The following is a 25,377-nucleotide window of genomic DNA, read 5'->3' as shown; positions in this document are numbered from 1 at the left end:
TGATCAGTGAACCTCACGGATGGTGCCTGAGCCTTGGGGAAGGGGCCAGATGGGTAATTAGCAACGCGTGGCTTCATCTCTCACTGAAGTAGCTCTTGCTGGATGCCTGCTGTATTGTGATGTATTGTGAATGTTATGGGTTGAGAGATTCAAACAGGCCAACTGACCTGGTACCAAGTGAAAAGGCAATTAGTCTTTTGTTATTCCATCTTGGCAAACTTTTAAAGGTCACACAAAACACTGAACGCTAAAGGTCACACAGGACAATGATAAAAAGAAAAATATCATTTTATTAATGTGATTTGTCAATGTGTCCAAATGATATAGATTAAATCTATTTTTTTAATTGTACAGGTAATGCATGCTCATTATAGAAAGTTTAAGAATAAAGATAAGCAAAAAGAAGAAAAAAATTATCTGTAATTCCACAACTGCAGGGTTAATGAGAAATATAATATTTGATGTCTTATACATGTATGTATTTGACTTTTAAAATTTTCTTTAAATAAGAATGGAATTAAACTATACTCAATCTTGCAGTGTTCTATTACCTGCTTTTTTCACTTACCAATGTACCCTGAACATATAGATTAGATTTTACAATGTTCAGTGTGACTATCCAGGTATCTTCCTCTGTGGCTCACATCGAAGATTCACTCTTAAAAATTCCTTATTTTCTATCTTTGGCATGTAGTTATTTGTAATGCTTTCAGGTGGCTGAAGTTTGAAGAAGATGTTGAAGATGGGGGAGAACGCTGGAGCAAGCCTTATGTGGCAACCCTTTCATTGCACAGCCTGTTTGAGCTAAGGAGCTGCCTTATTAATGGAACAGTCCTTCTGGATATGCGTGCAAATAGCATAGAAGAAATTTCAGGTAAGGTTGGGGAAGGGAAAACAGAGAAACTTTCTTATAAATCTAAGAAGTGTGGGAAAAAAAAGAGTGTAGTGTGACAGAAAGAATACAGTGGGTTGTGTGTCCTTGGGCAAGCCACAACCTTCCTGGCCTCAATGTCCTTGGCTATGGGAAGGGTTTCAGGCTAATAAACGACTCTACCTACTTCACAGGTGTATTATGGTATTCAAATGACATGGTGTTAAGCTTCCATTTGTCCTGTTTATTCAGCAAATGTTTTATTTTGTACCTGCTATATACTTGATAATGTGCTAGGCATGGGGGAATAAAGTCCCGTAGGGTGCAGTGGCTCACACCTGTAATCCCAGCACTTCGGGATGCCAAGGTGGGTGGATAACTTGAGCTCAGGAGTTCCAGGCCAGCCTGGTCAACATGGTGAAACCCTGTCTCTACAAAAAATACAAAAATTAGCCAGGCATGGTGGCTCATACCTGTAGTCCCAATTATTCAAGAGGCTCAGGCACAAGGATCACTTGAGCCTGGCAGGTCAAGGCTGCAGTGAGTCAAGATTGTGCCACTGCACTCCAGCCTAGGTGGCAGAGTGAGACCCTGTCTCTTAAAAAAAAAAAAAAAAGTAAAAGAAAGAAACGGTTCCTACCTTCAAGGAGCTCACCTTCAAGTGGGGGAAATAGCCATGGAAATAACAATTAAAATAAGTGCAACGACAGAGACATGATTGATAATAATTAGAGAAAGGGGCAACTGGAAGTTGTGTGGAAAAAAGGAGTAAAGAGAATTAAAGACTTTAAAATATAGCATCTAGGGCAGATATTCAGGAACTTGAGCCAAAGTGCCCCTACCTCTTCAGTAAGATGTGAAGGGGAGATATCTGATTGTTCTTCCTGATGTGATTGAGTGTTAAGTTATTATGTTTGGGGCCTGGATGGAGAAACATCTGGACGCATGGGGGAGTTTTCTCTTGAATTGGTTCTGTTTGGCTGGACAGTTAAAAAATATTTCTCCAAATCTTTCTCTATTTCAAGTATCCAAGTCATTCTGTCTCTCTGGGATCATAGGAGGACCCAGGGGAGGGGTAAGCACTGATGGGACATTGGTGCTTTTTCAGGGAGGTACCCCAGAAGTATCACTCTGACTGCCTGGGAAAAATGAAATTCTCATGTTCATCATTGGAGTCACATTTTGCTTACTTTTGACTATTTGTCTGAAATCCCTTGAATGTTCCTTAAAAGGTTGTTTGTTAGGGAGAAGAATCCCTGGGAGCTATTGAAGCTGTTTAAAACTCTTTGTAAACAACAGCAGTCACTGGAGAGTTTTGGACAGGGTAATGATCAATCAGATTTTGCATATTAGAAAGATAATGATGGCAGCAATATGGAGGGTTAGTTGATGGGAGAAATGCATTAGGCTATTTCAGTAGTTCAGGTGAGGTTACCTGCACTGTGGGCAGTGTCAGTAAGGGATGGATAATTTTTCTTCTGTTAACTTTAAGTGATAAGAGAGACAGGAGGTGATAGAGGGAGGCATGAGGTGGATGTTCTTTTTTTTCCCCCAAGATGAAGGGTCTTGAAGCATGATTATAATATAGGGGGAAGGAACCAATGAATATAAAGATTAAAAATACAGAAATATGGCTCTTCAGCTTGAAAATTAAATAGATTTTCCTCATTTATTGCTTGGATAGTCATGAATAGAATTAGAAATTGAGGATAGTTTGAAGTTTTTGGGAGGCTTTTGAAGTAGTGCGTAGGACTGAAGTTAAAGTGCTATGATTCTTCACATCAGATACCTAATATATTCATAATATTTTAGGGATACGGATAGGTAAAGTGCATAAAAGAAAATCAGCACTGTCTCTATATCATCTCATTTAATTTCCCACAACAACCTTTTAACAGATAATATGAGCTCCGTGTTACAGATGAAGAACTGAGGTATAGAGAGATTATATACCTTGCTCAAGATCACACAGCTAGAAAGTGGTAGAACAGGGAAACAATGTGGGCCTTTAACTCCAGAACCCATACTGATAACTGCTATGTTTACTGCTACTTAACGCTAGGTATTGAGATGTTTTCCCCCCTCAAATCTGTTGGGCTTGATAGGTTTAAATGTGATGCTTGGTGGTAATTGTCTGGGGTGAGTGGTTAGTTAACTTAATTTTTCTTATAGATTCCTCTTCCAAGTAGCCCTTTGGAGTTCTACAATTATAGTTCTTCTTGACAATTACAGCAATGTTAAAATCTTGGCGGAAGGGAATGTAGGGGAAATTTGGCAGATGACAGAACAAAATAGGTAATAATATGAGCTTTCAAATTATACAGTCCTGAATTTGAATCCCAGATGTGTAAACTGCTAAATGTAAGACCTTGGAGAATTTTCTAGCATTTGGGCCTTAGTTTCCTCATTTGTAAAAATTGTTGTACTAGTGCTCAATAGTTTCTATGCCCAATAATAATAATTTGTTACATGAATAAAGTATAACTTTTCACAATCACTATCATCAAATGGCACTTTCAGACAGGAAGCTGAAATTGCACCTCAATGACCCTAGTGGAGCTGCTTCCCCCTACTCCATGCCCTTTACTCCACTCCACCTGATGTTGGCCTCCTTGGGTTCATTAACCCTCAGTCTGAGTGTTCATGTGAGTGTCTACTTTCCAGACCTGATCCTGGATCAGCAAGAACTGTCCAGTGACCTGAATGACAGCATGAGGGTTAAAGTGCGGGAAGCCCTTCTCAAAAAGCATCATCATCAGAATGAAAAGAAGAGAAACAACCTCATTCCCATTGTTCGCTCCTTCGCTGAGGTTGGCAAGAAGCAGTCTGATCCTCATTTGATGGATAAACACGGTAAGATTATTAGGTGATTTTTCTCTCTTTATTAATAAGACAATGGGAACTAGTTGGAGATGCTGACTTACTAGGGGTAGGGGCTGTATTTGTCTAATATGTTTCCATGTCCACTTAGGCACTTAGTACTTTTTGGAGACTGGTAAGATTGGTGGCTGGGACTGGTGCCCATCTCTCTCTCACGGCATTCCTCAGGTCTCAGCGGACCCAAGGTGAGGGACTTATGCCCCAGGGTGGCCTCAGAACTGATGTAGCTTTTGAGAGATAGCCACATTGGGGACAATTTGAGACCTGAGAAGGTAAACTAGAGCTTTTTAGGAGCAAACAAATATCTTAGATTAGGGAGGCAAAATACAGTAGAGTAGGCTCTGGAGTCAGACTTGTAGGCTTGTGATTGTGGCTTTACCACCCACAAAATGTATGACTTTGGGCACTCTACTAAGCCTCTTTAAGTCTCACTTTCTTACCTATAAAGTAAGAGTAATAATAGGACCTACTCCACAAATTTATTGTGAACTTCAATAAGTTAATCCATGTAAGGCCCTTAGCCAGATGCATGGTGGATTATAATCACTCAAAATTTTGGCTACTGATTGGTTCCTTTTCCTGTGGCCAGGAAGGGCCTCGTCTACATTTATTTCCTGGTCTCTACTCATATTGAATCACCATGTGCAGGGGATATGCCTGGGAATCTATATTTTTGAAAAGTTTTCCATAGGGGTCTCTCATATGCATGTCTGGTGAAGGAGTACTGCCTTAATAGAGAAATAAAAGAGTGTCATAATGTGTTCAGAAAGAAGGTGCAGAAGTAGCAAGAGCTCTGTCCTTCCCTTACCACTAACTAGTAGATAAGGAGAAAGATGTGTGTGGGTCTTGACTTCATAGTCATCTTAACCTCTTTTCTATGTAGGCTTTGCAGGAGAAGGCAGAACCAACTGATGATGGGTGGGATGTGTCAGAAGGGGAAAAGGGCAGGGACTCAGGATTTTGTTTGATTTTCTCCAAATAGGTCAAACCGTTTCTCCTCAGTCTGTTCCAACTACAAATCTTGAAGTAAAAAATGGAGTGAATTGTGAACATAGTCCTGTGGATTTAAGCAAGGTGAGCAGAGTGGTGGGAAGTTGGCTTCTAGGCCTAAGGTTCTTTTTAATGGAATCCAGAGTTTAATTGCTGGAATCTGGGTAAGGTTTAGTGTTTCAAGACTCTTTCCCTAAGACTAGAGCCCTTTCTGCATAAAAGGAGGCCCAACTGTGCATGTCTTTTCCCTTCTACTTCAGCCTGGATGAAGCTGACTCAATAGTTTCTTTCTCCAGATTCAACATACTGAAAACTGAGACTAGCTACTTAGAATCTTCCCTAAAACAGATCTCTTGATTTTTCAATTATTTTTTTGGTACCTGGTCTCCAGCAGTTCCTTCTCACCCCCAGGAGTTTTGCCAAAACAATATTTTGGATATCTATTTAGAGACAGATGTCTCCTAAAACTAACTCTTGGTTGAAGCTCTCCTTGAGGATTGTCACTTTGGTATCTGAGGCCTTCTGTAGTAGCAGTGTCTCACTGCAGCTTCTGGTCCAAGCCATGGTCTCCCTGCCTCCAGCCTCTCCTTGCTCTGGTCTATCTTTGACATTGTATTTCTAAAACACAGATAGTGTCATGTCACTTCCTCTGCTCATAAGGCTTTCCATTTTATTTGGAAAACCTGAAACCCCCGACAAAACATTTGAGTGTTTAAAAAGGGAAAGAATGTGACCCAGAGCTTCAGAAACATTTCTCTTGGAGGAAACTTGGGGGAATGGGATTGAAATCAGAATACCTGGTTTTAAAATCCGAATCTATACCTTAAAAGCTCTGTGGTCCTGGGCAAGTCAACTTCACCTCTCTGGGTTTCACATACTTCATTTTTTTTTTCTTTAAGTGGGACGAATACAATCTGTCATATCCTCCTTCTGGGGTTTTTGTAAGAATCAAATAAAATAAGAAAACATTTGCTAACCATAAAATGACATATGAGTGTAAGGTATATTTTAGGTGATGGGGCCAGGTGCAGTGGCTAATGCCTGTAATCTCAGCACTTTTGGAGGCTGAGGTGGGTGGATCACATGAGGCCAGGAGTTTGAGACTAGACTGGCCAAAATGGCAAGACCCCATCTCTACTAAAAATACAGAAAAATTAGCTGGACATGGTGGTGCATGTCTGTAATTCCAGCTACTAGGGAGCCTGAAACACAAGAATTGCTTGAACCTGGGAGGCAGAGAGCTGTGAGCTGAGATTGCGCCACTGCACTCCAGAGTGGGTGACGTAGTGAGACTCTGTCTCAAAAAAAAGTAAATAAAAAATTTAAAAATGATATTTAAGGTAGTGGTTCCCAAGCTGTCAGATATTTCTTTTGGACTTTCAGGTAGACCTTCATTTCATGAAAAAAATTCCTACTGGGGCTGAGGCCTCCAATGTCCTGGTTGGAGAGGTGGATATTTTGGACCGTCCCATTGTTGCCTTTGTGAGGCTGTCTCCAGCTGTTCTTCTCTCAGGCCTAACAGAAGTGCCAATCCCAACAAGGTGAAGGCAAAGATAAAACTCATGCATTCTATCCGAAATTCAAATTTATGTAGTGCTGGTAGAAGAAACCAGTTAATACTGAAATTTAGAATTAATTAATTTTAGGAATGGTGTTTACAATTCAGCAGAAAAGCCAGATGTGCTGGTGTGTGCCTCTAATCCCAGCTACTAGAGAGGCTGAGGCGGGGGATTACTTGAGCCCAGGAGTTTGAGCCTGCAGTGAGCTAGAATCCTAGGATTGCACCATGGCACCCCAGTGTGGGTGACAGAGTGAGACCCTATCTTTTTAAGAAAAAAATCAGCAGTAATCTCAGAAAATTGAGGTATATTTGATTAACCACCATGAAGAAGAATTCTGAGATTTATTTCTAAGGCTATGACTGCACAGTATTTATAGCCTTGGAAATCGAGAATTGAAGACCATTCAAAGGACATAGCAAGGGCCAATAACTTGTTAAAATAGGAAGCCAAGTCTTATCTTCTCAGTTCTGTAGAGCCATAATCCAGGGAAACATCTCTGAATAAAGGTATTTGTTTCCCTTTACACAATTCTGGCATGGTTTGTATGGTTTGCAGATATGCAAACATTTGTTCAAAAGGCTATTCGTGCACTCTGAAGGTGGTGATGCTGGTGATTCAGAGCCCTGCTACTTACAGAGAGTATTCAGATGTCCAGAACACATTTAGACTCCTCTGTAAGGCTTGATCATTTCAACTTCCTTATCCCTCTCCTCTCCCCATCATTTTCTTATTAGAACAATAAGTGGAATTCAGACAACCTTGAATTTGCACCACAGTGCCATGTTTTGAAAAAGCACCTTTTCTACAGCTAGGAATTGTGTCTATGGAAACCCTAAGAAATGTAACCACATTATTGAATGATGCCACACAATAGCTTCCGAATGCCCATAGTGGAGCTATTATTAGGTCAAGGCAACTCAAAGTGCTCCTTCATTACTATCTTCTTTTTTTTTTTGAAGGTACAGTGATGATTTCTGTATGATGAGAGAGAGAAATCTTATGCTGTTTAGAGAAGACTAATGGCATGTCTTTATAGTTACTTACATAATTTCCTCCTCTGTGTGTTTTGCCAGATTTTTGTTTATCTTATTGGGTCCAGTAGGGAAAGGTCAGCAGTACCATGAGATTGGCAGATCCATGGCCACCATCATGACAGATGAGGTATGTGCAACTTCTGCTGCAGTCTTCCATCTCATAAATATTTATTGAATATTTACTTCGTGCCTGGCACTATGCTAGTTATTGGGGATAAAATACTTTCCATTGCAATGTCTGCTGGGAAGTAGTTCAGGGCACTTCTCTGAGAGCCCAGTGTGGAAGGACCAAGCTCTAGAGGATTTTTCTTCCTATGTTATCTCTCCTTTTTTGAGTAATCAAGAATGCAGAGAAATCTTTTTCTGGGGAAACTATTATTGCCAAGTAGGATATAGAGAGAAATATATTAAGGTTGGCTTAACTTTCAAGAGAAGATGGTTAATTAAATACATTCAAGCTATTTACATCAAGAAACCTCACTCCTGTTCCACTAAATGAGACCGGTTTGTATAAAGTCATGGGTATGACCTCAGGCAGTATAGTGTGAATGTCTTGACTAGTCTGTACCAAAACAACCAGACATTTTGACATTTTGACATTGAACCCACAGTGCATACTCTGGTAAGGACTGCACTGCTTGGTAAGCTGCAAAGTAGGGCTTTCAAGGCATATGCCTTAGGCGGCAGAGGGAGGTGTGGCCTGTTTTTTATCAGCTTTCTTTGACTGAGAGGCTTAATTCAGGAAGGACCTTCATTAGTAATTCCATCCAGTGTTTCCAACCTTTAAGATCAAGAAAATTTCCCTCTCAACCTGGGAAAGCTTATTAAAAAAATTTTTTTTCATCCATCTTGCCTTTCCTTCCATCTTTTGTGGAGATAACATAATTGTACGACTTTAGAATCATGTCTTATCTCTTCTTATACTAGCAGACATGTATTTAGTTCTTTTTGATGCATGTCATTTCCATGCTTGTTTTTTAAATCCTTTTATCCTTGTACTTCTCTAAGTGCTAAAGTTTTCTGCATCTCAGATCCCCATGACAGAGATAAAAATCAAGAGGTTGTATTCATTTTTCACCATATCCATTGGTGATGGTTTCATGTAAAGTTACTTTTAACTTTCCTGAGGGTTTTTTCTTCTCTGTAGATTTTTCATGACGTAGCATATAAGGCAAAAGAGCGAGATGATCTCCTGGCGGGGATTGATGAGTTCCTAGACCAGGTGACGGTGCTCCCTCCAGGAGAGTGGGATCCCTCCATTAGAATTGAGCCGCCCAAAAACGTCCCTTCCCAGGTAATGTTTGCACATCAGCCAATGTGGCTATTGTCACTTACTGACTGCCCACTATGGACAAAGCAAAGACCATGTGGGTATATGCTAAATATATCAAGATGCAGCTCTGTTTTGGTGCACCTAGAATATCAAAACAATAATAAACATGAATCTGGGCTAGGCGTGGTGGCTCATGCCTGTAATCCCAGCACTTTGGGACGCCGAGGCAGGTGGATCACCTGAGGTCACCTGAGGTCAGTTTGAGACCAGCCTGGCCAACATGGTGAAACCCCATCTCTACTAAAAATACAAAAATGAAGCTGGGCGTGGTGGTGGGTGCCTATAATCCCAGCTACTTGGGAGGCTGAGGCAGGAGAATCGCTTGAACCCGGGAGGCGGAGGTTGTAGTAAGCCGAGATGGTGCCACTGCACTCCAGCTTGGGTGACAGAGCAAGACTCCACCTCAAGAAAAAAAAAAAGAATTTGCATAGTATAAATTGGCTCAGGTGTGATGGGGTCAGTCAGGATTACCTGGGGATGAATTTTAAGCCAAATTTTGAAGGATTGATGTGAAATAGCAGAGAGAAGGGAGAATATTTCTTGTGACTACATTGTATACAAGTCATCAAATGAAAAAAGCAAGTTGTATAGAGAGAGCAAATAGAATGTCTGATATTTTTCTGACATATTAAAGATGGGAAAGGAACTCCTACTGTGTACTAGACACCAGCCAGGTGCTTTATATATGCAAATTCAGCCTTCCCAGGAACATCCCTCAAAAGATATTATTATCTCTAGTTTTACAAAATGAGGAATAAAACTATCTTCTAGGGCAAGATTTTAAGGTAAAGTAAGATTACACAGAGGCAGATATGAAACTGCAACTTAGGTCATATCTAATGCCAAAGCCCCCATTTTTCTCTTTCTAGGCAAAGCTTAGTTAGGAGTCAGGTACTATGGAACAGGAAGAGAAATTATGGGGTATGTGTGTGTGTGTTTCAGTGAAGTCAATAAACTGCATCAAGTCAGTAAGTGTATTTGAAAGCTACAAACATGGGCATTTTTGGTTGCTTTTGGGTTATCCCATTCCCACTCCCTGCTGATAGCAGGACAGAAAGATAGATGTTACCTTTACTAATTTTGTGGTCTTCTGTTAAAAGGAGAAAAGGAAAATGCCTGGAGTTCCAAATGGAAATGTTTGCCACATAGAACAGGAACCACATGGGGGTCACAGTGGGCCAGAACTTCAGCGCACTGGGCGGTAAGTCCTGGGACGTTTCACAGCGATGCTGCTTATTGGGTAGAAGTTATGTAAAGGAATGAGGCATCCTCTTTCTTTCAGCCTACTTCTCTATAGTGGGAATTTATTGGCTGAAGAATGACTTTTCAAATGGAACCACTGACTAGAAGTATTATGAATATACCAAATATCGTATTCATTCATTCAAGTTTCTCAAATCACCTACCATGTTTTGTCTCACCTCCAGTCCTTCCTACCATTGTTCCCTCTGGTTTGAACACTCTTCCCTTTCCTCATCCCCTGGCTAACTCCTACATATCCTTAGTCTCAGTTCTTGTGTCACTTCCTTTGGAAAGCCTTCTAGGACTCTCTCTGGATGAGATTAGGTGTTCCTGCTACGTAATATCACAGTATTGAGCTCTGACCTCCCTTCCCCACATTACAGCCTTTATCATACTTTATTATTATTGGTTGATCTATTGTCTTTTCTGCTAGGCTGTTTATTCCAAAAGGGCAGGGGCTCCATTATATTCCTAGGACCCAGCAGTGCCCTGAACAGAGTAGGCTCTCAATATCTGCCAAAAGAATGAATACTTTTAGAATGATGTCTGTTCTGTAGCATGGAATGGACTAGGTATGATAAATGTTGAGTGATCATTTTAGGTTAAGAAACTCCCTTAGGGTAGGAAGATAGGTACTATTTTAGGTGTATGTGCCTCAGAATAGGCAATCTACTCTTCTAGGCCAACATTTTAAGGACAGATGTCCAAGGAGGAGGTAAGTGAGGGAAGCAGGTCCCCAGACTAGGAGGTTTTATTCCCTAGGTCAGAAGGTGGTAAATGAGAATGATATTTTGGGTTAGTGTGATATCCAGAGGTGTCCCCAGAGAAGGTTGAGACTATTGCTCTGTCTCTGTTAAGCTGTGCTATGTCTAAGAAGGTTCTGCTGGGTAGAGATTCTCAGGGCAGGACTCAGATCATGGAAAGCAGCTTTTATGTCCTCTAACCCCTTGCCTTCTTCTTTTCTGCCTCCTTGCTTGAGGTTGCTTTCCTTACTCTTCTATCCTCAGCACTCTACCCAGTGGAAACTCAGAGTTGTTTTGGAATTGTGGAAAGCATTTTATTTTTCCAATCTTGGAAATTCAGGGAGAAACCAGGAGAGGAGACAGAAACAGGAGAGAATGGCACTTGACTCGCAGTGTCCTGCAGAGGAGCATGTTTTCTGGTAGGAAGAATGTATTGGAGGGTAGGGGAAGATAGCTGTGCTCTGGGAGGGAGCATTGGTGGAAGGAAGGAGTCCTTGCAATGGAAGGGCCACTGAAAAGGGGGAGCAGCCTTCCCTTTTTAAAAAACATTTTCTTTAAAGTTGGGAGAGATCTGAATTGGGTGGGGAGGCCTGGTATCGAGAGGCAGTTCAAGGGAAGCATGTGTCCTCAGAAGGGGCTCCAGGATTGAGACTCTCCTAGAGGAGGTGGTAATTTTTTCAGGAAAATGTTTTGAGTATGGATTTGATATTTCAAAATTATAATTTATCTTTTGGATATAAAGGGTGTCCATAGTTTAGGAACTTAGAGTTTGAAAGTAGTAGAATTTAGGGCAAGAAGGTTTTCCTCAAACCAATATCTGTGCAGAGATGAGATTTTAGGTTGCTACTGGTGCCAAAGAAAACAAATAGATTAGCGTCCCAGGCTTTGTGAGAGGGGGTCACTTATAATCAATTCCACCTGAGGGTTTGGGAGACCATTATATTGGATCTCAACAGTTATAAGATCTTGGAAATGGCATCTGATGTCCCCAAGAAAATCCCATATTGCCAGGATCATCATATTCTTATTCACAAACCGCAAGTATCTTAACTCACAAATTCAAATGGAGTTTGAAGGAGTTCTCCCATAATGTCATGTCAGGAACTTCTGGAATTGACAAAGCTAAAAGGAAGCTCTGGGCGATATGGGAGATGCTTCCTCTTTCTGAGCTTCTGTCATTTTTCTTAGAGCCCTTAGTAAAGGGCCTCAAGCCGTATGACCTTCCTCACATTGTAGCCCCTTAGGCAAGGTGACATAATGGCTGCATAGAGAATCACATTTCCAGGCCAGCTCTGGCCTCTTTCTCAGTCTCAAATTATGTGGGAGGTAAATGTGAGCCTTTTTTGTATATGGACATCCTATAAGTTTCTGTACTTTCCTGGACTGCACAAACTAAAACCACATTAGCCCGGGTTTTATAATTTTTCGGACTATTAGTTGTGTTTTTTTGAGATGCAAAACTGCTTTATGCGTGCCATGTTGCACAACCTTGGAGCAAGACTTGGATAACATCTTACGGAATGTTATCCTTGTTGGATGGAGAAGTATTTGAAGGCAGGGTGAAGTAGACTCTAAGAAGGTGGGAAAGGAGACAAAATTGAAATGGTACTCTGAATTCTGTATGATCTGACCCTCCAAGCCAGGGTTAAGACAGGTCTTAAACCTCCCTGATATTGACTAAGGCAGGGATGCCATAAGTAACAAAGAAGGAAATATGACTAGAGTGTTCCTAGGCCAGAAGCTCCTCAGCAAGGAGGGTGCTCTGGAAAGGGATTTTGCAGGGTAGATTTCTGTCCCTTATTGGGGATGCCACTTTTGGGAAGGGTTAATGGAAAAAAGAATCAGGAGCTGCTATCTCGATGATCCCCCCACACTTCAAACAGGTTTCTTCCAAAGCACACCAGACAAATGGATGGCTGGCCTGTTTCTAAAGCCCTCCAGGGAAGGGCTCCTTAAGTCAATGCTCCAGAGCCTAGTGACCCTCTACACGGGTAAGTCCTTTCTTGCATCAAACTTAAATTAAACTCATATCCCTGTGTGCCTCCTGCCCCAGAAAACTTGAATGTGAAGGACAGTGTTGAAAGGGAAAGGAAATCCCAAGTACAGAAAGAAGCATCCATGCCTGATGAATATCTATTGTAGATGTGCAATCGTAGTCTGATTTTATGCATGAATGAGGTATGAGGCTGACTCCATAAAGTGTTCAGAAATTATTTTATTAATTTATAGTTATACCATCCATATGAGCCTCAGATCTGTCCCCGCCTTTTAATCACTGCCAGACAGATAGATGTCTTCCCTTTCTATGGCTTCTCAAAAATCCATTTCACATAAATCTTTTGTCTGTTGCTCACAGACACTCCTCTCCTCCTGTGTCTAGGGGCTGAGTGTTCATGGCAGCATCTCAGGTAGCCTCAGTGTGTGTGTGTGTGTGTGTGTGTGTGTGTGTGTATGTGTGTGTAGGGGGTCACTATTATACAGGGAGATTCTTCTCACAGAATTGTGCTTTCCAGAGGAAGGTGACTGGTAATGAAGAGGTGATAATTGCGTGGTAACAAGATGCTATGTTAGCTAAGAACCCAGAAATACTTGAGTCTTTTCCCAGATAAATTATTGCTGCCTACACGGTTATTGAGGGGCTATTTACCTAGAGGAGAAGGCAAGACAAAAATGACACTTTATTATGAACTGAACCATTGGCCCCAAGTCCTGAAGCAGAACTCATGATTTAGGCTGGACCATGTACGTAGCTTCTTTACCTGAGCTGGGTTTGCCAGATAGGCTAAAACTAAGGCAGGTCACAAGGCTGGCTTTGCTTCTCTTCCCTAAGCCCAGACCCAGATTATGATGTTACTGCTGTAAGCTGAGGAAGGGTGAATCCCAACTATACCCACCAGAACCAGAGGAAAAGAGCAGGTGGGTGTCTGTCCTGTGTCCACCTGTACACCCATTATACTAGCTAGATGAGAGAGACTGTTCCAGGAGAAAGAGCTGGCTGGATCTTCTCCCCTGGCATACAGATCCCAGGCCTCCTCATACTCCTCCAGGCTTCTAGGTGAGAGAAGGAAAGAAAGAGCTCGCCAAGCCTCCTTCCGTGAGAGAGTAGCTTGTGTGTTTTTTAAAAATAGCTTTTTATTATAGAAAATTTCAAACCTATAAAAAAAGAAGGGAGGATACTTTAATGAACCCCCATGTACCCATCAACTATTACCAACATTTTGCCAATCTTGTTTCATCTATTTCTTCTCACTTAATTTTATTTTTATGTTTTCTAGATTATTTTAAACCAAATCACCGACATATCATTTTACCTGTAAATACTTCAGTATGCATCTCTTTAATTAGGACATTAAAAAAATTATCTTGCCATTATCAAATCTAACAAAATTAACAATCATTCTTTACATCGTCTAATGCTCAGTTCTTATTAAACTTTTTATGATTGTCAGCAACATCTTTTTAGAGTTCATTTGTTTGACATAGGAGTCAAAGTTTGCACTTGGTTATTATGTTCCCATTCTGTAATAGTCCTTTTCCTTTTTTTCTATGCCATTGATTGGTAGAAGAAGCCAAGTGATTTGTGCTGAGTGGCTCTTTTTGTTATTCACCTGACAGCCCTCACCCTGGTGCAGTGACTCCACTCTTAGAAAAAGTGATTGAATTGGGAACACATCTCCTCCTTAGTGTGGGATATCTTGGTCTTGGTCTGTCTCATCTTTGAGAAGAGGAGGGGGCCCTGAAGTCCTGCCACCAAGTCCTGTTGATTCCACCTCCTGATTAGCTCTTGAATCCATCCACTTTTCATCCTAATCTCTGCTCCATTCATCATACTCCCACAGAGTGGTCCTTCCAGAATGTATGTTTGGTTATGTCACTCCTCTGTTTATAGTTCTTCAGTAACTTGACATCCTATTAGGATAAAGTTTTAATTCCTTAAAACCATTTCTGGCCGGGTGTGATGGCTCACGCTTGTAATCCCAGCACTTTGGGAGGCCGAGGCGAGCAGATCATGAGGTCAGGAGGTCGAGACCATCCTGGCTAACACGGTGAAACCCCATCTCTACTAAAAATACAAAAAAATTAGCCGGGCGTGGTGGCGGGCGCCTGTAGTCCCAGCTACTCGGGAGGCTGAGGGAGGAGAATGGTGTGAACCCAGGAGGCAGAGCTTGCAGTGAGCCGAGATCGTGCCACTGCACTCCAGCCTGGGCAACAGAGTGAGACTCCATCTCAAAAAAATATATAAAAATAATAAATAAAACAATTTTTAAGGCCTTTTTGACTTAGCTTCTCCAGCCTTGTCTATTGGCATTCACCCTTCACACTGTATTATCCACTCATATCTCTCAGCACCTTGATCCACCAAGCACTCTCACCTCTAACTGTCACCCATGTTGGCCCCTCCCCTCTGCCTCATCTGCTTAACTACCAGTCCCTCCCTGAAGTCATGGCTGAAATGCCCCTCCCTGCTCTATGCCACCATAGCACCCTCACAATACTGCCTGTCTCCTGCACTAGACTTGGTCCTGGAGAGCAGGGCTGTTCATGTCTTGCTCATTGCTGCATCTCCAGTACCTGGCACAGTGCTTGGCACCAAGTGTCTGCTGCTACTTGTCAATTGCATGAATGAATTATTTATACACATTTCTCACAATTAAGGGGGATAGTTGTTCAGAGTAAGAAAGTGCATGTGATAGGGGCTTTTTTATCTAGAAAACATTTAATAAAACTAGCAATTTTAATACCTTAAGTTGGTTTTGCACATTTCCTCCTAACAGCTCAGAATTTAAAGTCTGAAGCTAAGACTTGCTTTCATGTTAATTTTTTTGAACTTTTTATTGAATGGATAATATGCATATCTAAATTAATTCTTTGTATGTTTAGGATATTCATTCAAATTTACCTAAGTCATACCCTCGGTCGCAAAGAGACTCTGTGCTGACCCAAGAGAGATATCTGTACTGGGGTCAAACTGAAGCCAAAGTCTTCCCTCTAAACAGAGCACGTTTGAAATGCTTTCAAATGTGTGCTGTTTCCATGCTTTTAGGGAAGAGGGACTGTGTTAGAGGCCTGTCTGTTGTGTTTCCACAGGCTATTTGGGGGCTTGGTGCTGGACATCAAGCGGAAGGCCCCCTGGTACTGGAGCGACTACCGGGATGCACTCAGCTTACAGTGTTTGGCCTCCTTTCTGTTCCTGTACTGTGCCTGCATGTCACCTGTCATCACCTTTGGGGGATTGCTTGGAGAAGCCACTGAGGGACGCATAGTAAGGACTTTTAACCACTTCTAATGACCCCAAACAAGACCTAAAATATTGTGGCGGCAGCCAAGTCCACTGTGGGGGAAATTACCTGGTCTAGGACTGAAGAGATTGGATTTTTCCTCTGAATTACCATGGTCTTCTGACATCACCCCAAAGAGCAACACAATCCTCTCTTTACAACAGACTCTCCTGCTGGAACATCAACTTCAGTAGCTGGTTGCCCAGTTGAATTTTCTGTTGCCTCAGTGATGGAAAGTGGATATATTGATGCCATTTTAAAATAAGATTTAAAATGACTCTGTATGTGAGCTTGTAGTGTGAATGGTATCACTGTGCTTTCTATATATTTTCAAATACTGAATTGAGTCACTGAAGAATAGGAGTTAGTTAAGGAATCATGTGTCAATGGATCTGGGCACCTGAATTATTAAAGTAGTATCTGTTTACAGGAGTATTAGATGGTGTGTACACATCACTCTTGCTAAGATGAAATACAAGCAAATGGCCATCAAGGCACACAGGACAGCAAAGTCAGGAATGTAGCTAAGCCAACATTACTCTGTACTGATGGGCTATGGACTCAGTGATGACTTTTTTTCCTCTCAGAGTGCGATTGAATCCTTGTTTGGAGCCTCCATGACTGGGATTGCTTATTCCTTGTTTGCGGGACAGGCTCTCACCATCCTGGGAAGTACTGGACCAGTGCTTGTGTTTGAAAAGATTTTGTTCAAATTCTGCAAGTAAGACATTTGTTTTTCTGAAAACTCTAACCAGATTTAGTGATTATGCTGCCAGGATTAAATGTCAGGGTTCTACTCAGTACAGACAGGCAATATCATTTTGGATTGTAAGAAACCTGAAAGGAGACCATCATTTGGTCTGTTGTCCTGCCCCCAGGTAGCACCATACCCAAAATAGCAGATCTCCTATTCTTAAAGAACTTGATTAATATTCCTCAGCCATTATTGAAGTCTTGACTTTTTATCTTTAAAAAGACTTTCCCTAGCTAATTCAAACTTCTCCATTTCCATTGTGAGTCAATTTTTAATTTGGCCTAATATCTTCCCCCTGCTTTTTTTTTTTTTTTTTTTTTGCTAGTGATTTTTTTTTTGCTAGTGGGGCACAAGAGTGCTCTGGTTTCCCTACTTTTCCAATACGATCTTTTCCTTTTTCCTTTTGTATTTCAAGTAGCAGCTCATGGGACTATGGCCAGCCCCTTTTTTTCTTAACTGCAAGAATAAGATCATAATTACATTAAGTAGTAATGGCAGGAATGTATATGAGACAATTTCTTTTTTCAGTTTTCGTATCCTTGCCCATATCCTGTGAGGCAAATCTGTATCATAACTGTGCCAGAGCATTATTTAGAAGTAAAATACAATCAGAATTAGGGATAAACTGGGTTCCAGTGCTGGTTTAGATGAGATGAATTCACCACATTTCTGACTCCTTGTCTCTTAATGCCATCCATCCATGCGTTCTGATGAACTTTGGTCTTGTTTCAGAGACTATGCTCTTTCATACCTCTCCCTGCGAGCTTGTATTGGACTGTGGACCGCTTTCCTGTGTATTGTCCTTGTGGCAACTGATGCCAGTTCCCTTGTCTGCTACATTACCCGTTTCACTGAAGAAGCATTTGCCTCCCTAATTTGCATTATTTTCATCTACGAAGCAATAGAAAAACTGATTCACCTGGCAGAGACCTACCCCATCCACATGCACAGCCAGCTGGACCACCTTAGCCTCTATTAGTAAGTGTGCTTTCTGCTTATTTTTAAAAATTGAGCAAAGGGCCTGAGTTTAATTGCTGATGTAGAGTGCTAGGCAGTGCTTACAGCTTCTGGTCAAGAAGTGTCTTGCCCTTTGGGAAATGGATCTCAGATACGGACAAGGAGTATTGGAGGGCTGCCAGAGGAGAACAATCAAAATTGTTGACAGAGAAGATCGACTAGAAGTGAAACACAGAGGGGACTCAAGAAATGCTTTCCAGACCATGTCTTTTGGTTCTAGGCACTGAAACAAAAATGGGCTGCAAATGTAGCAGGGAGAATTTGAGTTAGTTATGGGGAGGAACTTCTTTTGCAAGGACTTGTGAGCCTCTGGACTATGTTATCAAGTGAGAGAATGGACTCTCTCCTTTGTTGAAATGAAGGACTCTCTTTCTCTGAAAGTATGTACAGGCAACTCTTAGGAATTATTAGGTGAAGATATATTAATCATTCCTTTCAGATCCAGAAGTGTCTCACGCTGTATCATAAAGATCCAGGAGCCTACTTACTTCCTAGATTTCAACTCAAGAGATTATGATTTCTTTATGTGTTCAATATGGTTTGGATCACTTGGAAAAGAAACACGGTATCTGGCTGTGTTTTCAACCATCTAGGACACTCTGGTCCTATAAACATTTCTTCTCTGGAATAGTATTCTCCAAATTATGACTAAAGATCCTCCTCCTTTAGCTCTGTACATCAAGTTCTGGCTGTACAGTTCTGATGTGGAGGATCTGGTTGTGAAATGAACAACTTCAGTCTGAAACTGTCTCAGAAGAGAGAGTACACTGCCTGGAGGCATCTGCGGACCAGCGACAGATACACTTTCATCTATTCTAGTTATTCACTCATTAACCTTTTAAAAATCAGAATTAATAAATAATTTATTAGAACTTTATTTTACTAGAAAGTAACAATGATTAGGGAGTATCATCTTCAAAGCCTAGCGAATTGGCTCCTATTGGCCTTAGAGTTCTCATTTCTGTAAGGTTGATTCTTTGACCTCTTTTTATCATTATTTTCTTTGTTTAACAAATATTTATTGAGCACCTATTATGTACCAAGCACTGTTTTAGGCCTTGGAAACACAGTGACAAACATGACAAAGGATCTGTCTTTATGAGGCTTATATCGGAGAAGACAGGCAAAGTGACCAGCCCTGGACTGAGTAGACTTTGGTTCCAGAAACAAATCCTTTGTTAATAAAGCTCAAGATGATATTTTTTTTAGTCGCATTCTACTGTTAGTTCATATGGCGCTGATGTGAAGCTAGAACTCCTTAACTCTTTAAATGATTTTATGTTAATATGTATGTAATTGATTTTTTAAAAATATAGTTTATTTTTTAAAGCAGTTTTAGGTTCACAGCAAAGTTGAACAGCAGGTACAGAGAGTTAGCATATACTCTCTACCCCAGCACACGCACAGTCTCCCCCAATATCAATATCCCACACCAGAGTGGTAAGTTTGTTACAATCAGTGAACCTACACAGACACATCATTGCCACCCAAAGTCCATAGATTACATTAGAGTTGACTCTTGGTGTTGTACATTCTATGGATTTTGATAAATGTATAATGACATGTATCCTCCATTATAATATCATACAGAATACTTTCACTTCCTTAAAAATCTCCTGTGCTCTGCCAGTTGCTCTCTCCCTCCCCCCAACTCCTAACAACCACTGACCTTTTTATGTCCTTATAGTTTTGAATTTTCCAGAATATCAGGTTGGAATCATACAGTATGTAGCCTTTTCAGATTGGCTTCTTTCACTTTTAATATGCATTTAAGGTCCTCTGTTTTTTCATGGCTTGGTGGTTCATTTCTTCTTAGTACTGAATAATATTCCATTGTCTGGATGTACCACAGTTTATTTATTTGGAATTGATTTTTTTAAACCTAAGTATAGGGCTTTATAGCTTTCCCTATTACTTTTCATTTTGTCAATTTCTTCCTATTATTCTAACCTGTCGAGAGCTTTTTGAATTTTAATTCAGTCATGCCATATCTTAGAAGGCATGCTTATTAAATTCACAGACCATACAAAGTTAGTGGGGATGGCTGTGTCAGTTGACCATATTGGGAGCCAGGTCAGGCATGAAGCGTGCTGGGACTGGGAGGCAACATGGTGGCCAGTGGCACAAGTGTGGTCTGGTCTGGTCTGGTTTGGCTGGAGTAGGAGGCCTGGGGAAGCTAATGGAGTTTCTAGGTCTGGCTCTACCATGAGTGGCCAGGGAATGGCCAAGGTAGTGGGATATTACCAAAGATAACTCAGTGTCAGGAAGTGCTTACATCACGATTCCAGGAGACTCTGACCTTTAGAACAAGAGCATGACGAAGTGTATAGAGAATAAGATATTCAGGCTTGGAAGAAGTTGTTGAGAAGTAAGTGGGATATCGAGACCTCCTTGCTATGTAGATTAAATTTCATAGCAAGAGCCTAAGAAATCAGCAAAAACAAAAACAAAAACAAAACAAAACAAAAAGCAAAACAACCAATCAGGACTCATTCTGGGCACATCATGCCAAATGTGGTTATCAGCACAGTTTAATCCAAGACCCACGGGCTGATTTGAGTCAAACTTTAGTAATGACTGACTGAAAAATTAGAGTGTGATGGGGCCTACAGAGGGGCCTCAACTCCTCAGGTCTGAAGTATGCAAAGAAGCAGCAAGGCAGCTCCTGAAAGCCTTTAAACCAGTTGTTCTAAAAATATTTAACTGAGTATTTGGCTGTTTTCCTCAGGAATCTTTTTAATTTTTCCCCTCAGCTGCAGGTGTGCTCTCCCAGAGAATCCAAACAATCACACCCTCCAGTACTGGAAGGACCACAACATCGTGACAGCAGAAGTCCACTGGGCTAACCTGACTGTCAGTGTAAGTCTGGGAGCTGCCAGATATCCTAGCATTGTGACCACAGGTTTAGGAGGGACTTCTAAGTGAAAGGGAAACTCTGGCCAAACTCTGGCATTTACCGAAATAAAGCTTTTTAAAAAACAATTCTTACTTTCTTTCATCCTTTCAGAATTTTTCTTGTATGTTAAGGGAGAAGATTATCCTTCTCTTTTCTGCCCCCACATCCTACCCAGTGACCCTTCACTAAGGATAGGTGGGGATGAAACCACGCAGGACAGGGGGCCGATCCAGACATGTAGGGTTGAAGAATGTTCAAGTTTGGAGGTCCTCTGTGATAAGAACAATATAAGTTGCCAGGGTCCTTCCAGAGCCTTGGAAGTAGTATTGTTCAGAACAGTTCTATGTCTTAGGACCATAAGTAACCACCCTACTTGAAAGTGGCCTATGCAAGAGAGCACCCCACAACTGCATAAAGGTCAAGGGGATGCCGCTTGCAGCCTCTGCTCCCAACAACCATGGGATGACAATGAGTGGTGGACTCAGTAGGAAACAGCTATTTGTTTGGTTGTGTCTGCCTTTCATCACCCGGAATGCTTATTCCTCCAGGAATGCCAGGAGATGCATGGAGAGTTCATGGGATCTGCGTGCGGCCATCATGGACCCTACACTCCTGATGTCCTCTTTTGGTCCTGTATTCTCTTTTTCACCACCTTCATCCTCTCAAGCACCTTAAAGACGTTTAAGACAAGCCGTTATTTCCCAACCAGAGTAGGTAGCATGTTCATGCATTTCTTTCATGTTAGAAGCAAATATAACAACCTCTTCTCAGCCTCTATGCTGCTTATGGGGTTGATTGGCCAAGTGGAGAACTCCAGGTGTCCTGATGAGCCACACTGGCATTCTCTCCTAGTGTCTGGCAGCCTCTTTTATAGATCTGTGGTTGGGAATGAAGGGTTAATACTTAAAACCTTTTTGGTTTACAAGTGCCAGTTAAGGTTAAGGTGGTAGTGATGGTTTTTTAAAAGTTATTAAGTCTTATTTCCAGAATGCTGTTACGTTTCATTTCCAGAATTCTGAGACACTTAACACACAATAGCTACAGCTGGCTCCTGAATACAGTAAATTGTGGTTGTGACCTTGGATACTTTAGGGGACCCAAAAATCTTCTCCCAGGGGTGGCTTTTTTAATAGCTTATGAAATCACTGGCGACACTGACTGCAGCAACCAGCATGCTCCTGACTTAGTTTGTATGACTGTTTGAAATCTCAGCAACCTTTCCATGACGCGGATAGCATTGTTTGTATTATGAGCAAGGCTTCTGCCAGTTTTGGCACGGCAAGGTTAGAGGCTGAGTGTGGAGTAGCGACATGGGCCATTTCTTTGAAAGGGAACTTGAGAAGGTGGAGAATGGCTACTGGGACCTCATCACAGAAAGTTAACACTGAAAAGAATAAGTGCGTGAATTATTTACATCCTTCAGTCACATGGAACTATCTATAATAAATGACCATTACATTTGCCATATCAAAAATATAAAAGGAAGATGGGTGATCTACAGTGACCACAAAGTTTGTGCCACAGAAAGGCCCCCTAAAAGCCTGGGTTACATGTACTTTTACCACAGTATACCAAGCTAAACCTCAAACATATGAATCAGTGAGAAGAAGCCACATACCTTTTTAATTTGCCAAAAAGTTAGAACAGCCAGATATGAAGAAATACATTGCGTATTTGTAGTTTATTTAAAGAATACAATCATGCTGGGCGTGGTGGCTCACACCTGTAATCCCAGCACTTTGGGAGGCCCAGGCGGGTGGATCACCTGAGGTCAGGAGTTTGAGACCAGCCTGGCCAACATGCTGAAACCCATCTCTACTAAAAAAAACAAAAGTTAACTGGGCATGGTAGCAGACGCCTGTAATCCCAGCTACTCAGGAGGCTGAGGCATGAGAATCACTTGAACCCAGAAGGTGGAGGTTGTAGTGAGCTGAGATTGCACCACTGCACTCCAGCCTGGGCGACGGAGTGAGACTCTGTCTCAAAAATTAAAAAGTTAAAAAAAAAAAAAAAGAGCACAGTCATTTGATGCCTTCTGATATAGAACTGAGAAGAAATTCGTATTAGTGATGATACACGATTGTAGATAGTTTTAATAAATGTTTAAGGAGAAGATAATATAAAAAAGGGTGTTCATTTTGCTGGCGAGAGATCTACCATCAGTACATCAAAAATGGGGATGTGCTCCCAGTCCTCTATTGGGGGATGGGTGCTAGCGGCCTTCAGAGAAACCTATTTATGTGGCCAGTGGTGTGGCCTTACCTGCAGTAAATGAAAAACCTTCTTGGTGTTTCATATAGAAAATCAGCTATTGGGTGGGGCATTATTTATGGCATTTTTTTCATTGCACACAATAATTTCTGACCTATACATGTATAATACAGCATTTTCTTTTTTTCTTTTTTCTTTTCTTTTCTTTTTTTTTTTTTTTTGAGGTGGAGTCTTGCTCTGTTGCCAAGGCTGGAGTGCAATGGTACAATCTTGGCTCACTTCAACCTCCGCCTCCTGGGTTCAAGTGATTTTCCTGCCTCAGCCTCCAAAGTAGCTGGGATTGCAGGCATATATCATGCCTGGCTAGTTTTGTATTTTTAGTAGAGACCAGGTTTCTGCATGTTGGTTAGGCTGGTCTCGAACTCCCAACCTCAGGTGATCCGCCTGCCTCAGCCTCCCAAAGTGCTGGGATTACAGGGGTGAGCCACCATGCCCAGCCAATACAGCATTTTCAATAAAAGATATTTTTAATTTAAATCATACAAAATTTCATAATATGATTTTGTGAATGTGTGTGAAAGTGTGAGACCTTTACAGTTCACTACAAAACCTGTGATGGTTTGGTTTTTAAAGGCTAAACAGTTGATATTAAGCAAGTAAATATTTTAATGAAACTGTAACTCAGGAACAGTTTAAAATATTAGTTTCCCACTTAGATTTCAAGGCGTAAAAAGGGCTGAGTTTATCCCTTTTAGTGCTGTCAAGAATTCATTTGGGTCTGTGATATTTGGTGGTTCAATGCCGGATGCCCACAGCAGAATAATAGTGTACTTTGCCAAAGGTAGACAGATGAATTCTCTATTTCTCAGCAGTCATTTCCCCCAAAAAAGTATAATGTTTATTTTTAGTTAAAATAGTCTTGTTTTACCATGCTGCATGATGACTCCCTGGAAGTTATCATGTGAAGTGCCCCAAATTTGTATTTTCTCATCTCTGAGCTCTTTGCCTGACTCCATTTCTACATTTTTCAGGGGCCAGAGGCTCATCTCTGCCATTTTTCCATGTATCACCTCCTGATTTGACTTACTGCTTATCTGCTGTGACTAGCAGTGTTATTTTGGACACTTTAAGAATTTCAGATGTGGCCAGGCATGGTGGCTTACATCTGTAATCCCAGCATTTTAAGAGAGGCCGAGGCAGGTGGATCACTGGAGGTCAGGAGTTCGAGACCAGCCTGGCTAACGTGGCAAAACGCTTTCTCTACTAAAAATACAAAAATTAGCTGGGCATGGGCCAGGTGCAGTGGCTCACGCTTGTAATCCCAGAACTTGGGAGGCCGAGGTGGGCGGATCACGAGGTCAGGAGATCGAGACCATCCTGGCTAACATGGTGAAACCCCGTCTCTACTAAAAATACAAAAAATTAGCCGGGTGTGGTGGCGGGCGCCTGTAGTCCCAGCTACTCGGGAGGCTGAGGCAGGAGAATGGCATGAACCTGAGAGGCGGAGGTTGCAGTGAGCCAAGATCGTGCCACTGCACTCCAGCCTGGATGACAGAGCGAGACTCAGTCTCAAAAAAAAAAAAAAAAAATTAGCTGGGCATGGTGGCAGGTGCCTGTAATCCCAGCTACTTTGGAGGCTGAGGCAGGAAAATCACTTGAACTCGGGAGGTGGAGGTTACAGTGAGCTGAGATCACCCTACTGCACTCCAGTCGGGGCAACAGAGAAAGACTCCATCTTAAAAAAAAGTTTCAGATGCAAAGAAACTTTATATGATATTATATGATATTATAAAAGACAATCCTTTCCATTTTGGTTATTTCAGTATTTTAGTTGCAACCTGGGATTAAATTAGAGTTTCAAATGTGATGAAAAGTAGAACGATAACATTCTGTAATTTTCCTACTGCTCTGCACCAAATTCCAGAGTCTCTGGAGTTTATATTTCAAATTATTCAGTCGAATGAAACAGGATTTATTGCTGTCTGCTTAACATATATTTGTTTGGTTGAAAGGATTTTTCCGGAAACTGTAGGAAAATGAAGCAGAATCAACTGGGTGAAATACAGCACAAACATTGGATTAGGATGTGGTGAATTGTGAACAATCAGGATTCTGGTTGTGACTGGGGCCCCTGTCTCATAGCAGCTTAATACCATGTGAGCCAGGGACGCAGTGTCCAAGGCCCATGGCCGGGAGACCTGGATGCTGGCTGTGGACCTTGGGCAAGTCCCTCATCTTCCCTGTGCCTCACCTCATCTGCACAATGATGTGATGACACCTGCTGTCTCTTTCCAATTATGCTTCAAAGATACAGTGAGATTTGATATGATGACCCAAGAGTAGAAGGTGGTGTGCCATGGTGTGTCCTAGTTTAGCATGCTCCCTGCCTTCTCTTCTCTGACATTTTCTTCAATTTGGGAACAAATGGGATTGGCAGAAGGAGGGGAACTCATGGTGTAGTAATACTCTACTGAAGTGTGCCTACTGGTATTACCTTCTAATGTTGAGTTGGATTTCCTAAAGCAGCCCACTTTGTTACTGAAGTTGCTGACTCCTGTGGAAATC

The 25,377-nt window shown here is 41.5% G+C and overlaps 1 protein-coding gene across 4 annotated transcripts in view; it reads left to right on the top strand.

The window, feature by feature from the left end:
• Positions 1-25,377, top strand: part of SLC4A8 (solute carrier family 4 member 8) — a 91,916-nt gene that overhangs the window by 29,361 nt on the left and 37,178 nt on the right. For all 4 annotated transcript variants that reach the window (XM_003252123.2, XM_030816530.1, XM_030816532.1 and 1 more), the window contains exons 5-16: positions 714-874; positions 3,536-3,724; positions 4,734-4,825; positions 6,125-6,282; positions 7,377-7,464; positions 8,485-8,631; positions 9,771-9,871; positions 15,744-15,918; positions 16,522-16,655; positions 17,421-17,666; positions 20,459-20,564; positions 21,150-21,311. In XM_003252123.2, coding sequence (XP_003252171.1) covers positions 714-874; positions 3,536-3,724; positions 4,734-4,825; positions 6,125-6,282; positions 7,377-7,464; positions 8,485-8,631; positions 9,771-9,871; positions 15,744-15,918; positions 16,522-16,655; positions 17,421-17,666; positions 20,459-20,564; positions 21,150-21,311 — 1,759 coding nt within the window. The remainder of the gene's footprint in view (positions 1-713; positions 875-3,535; positions 3,725-4,733; positions 4,826-6,124; positions 6,283-7,376; positions 7,465-8,484; positions 8,632-9,770; positions 9,872-15,743; positions 15,919-16,521; positions 16,656-17,420; positions 17,667-20,458; positions 20,565-21,149; positions 21,312-25,377) is intronic.

This window comes from Nomascus leucogenys, chromosome 8 (assembly GCF_006542625.1).
Source record: "Nomascus leucogenys isolate Asia chromosome 8, Asia_NLE_v1, whole genome shotgun sequence".
Taxonomy (NCBI): Eukaryota; Metazoa; Chordata; class Mammalia; order Primates; family Hylobatidae; genus Nomascus; species Nomascus leucogenys.
The sequence above is the reverse complement of the archived record's forward strand: the minus strand, read 5'-3'. Positions and strand labels throughout refer to the sequence as shown.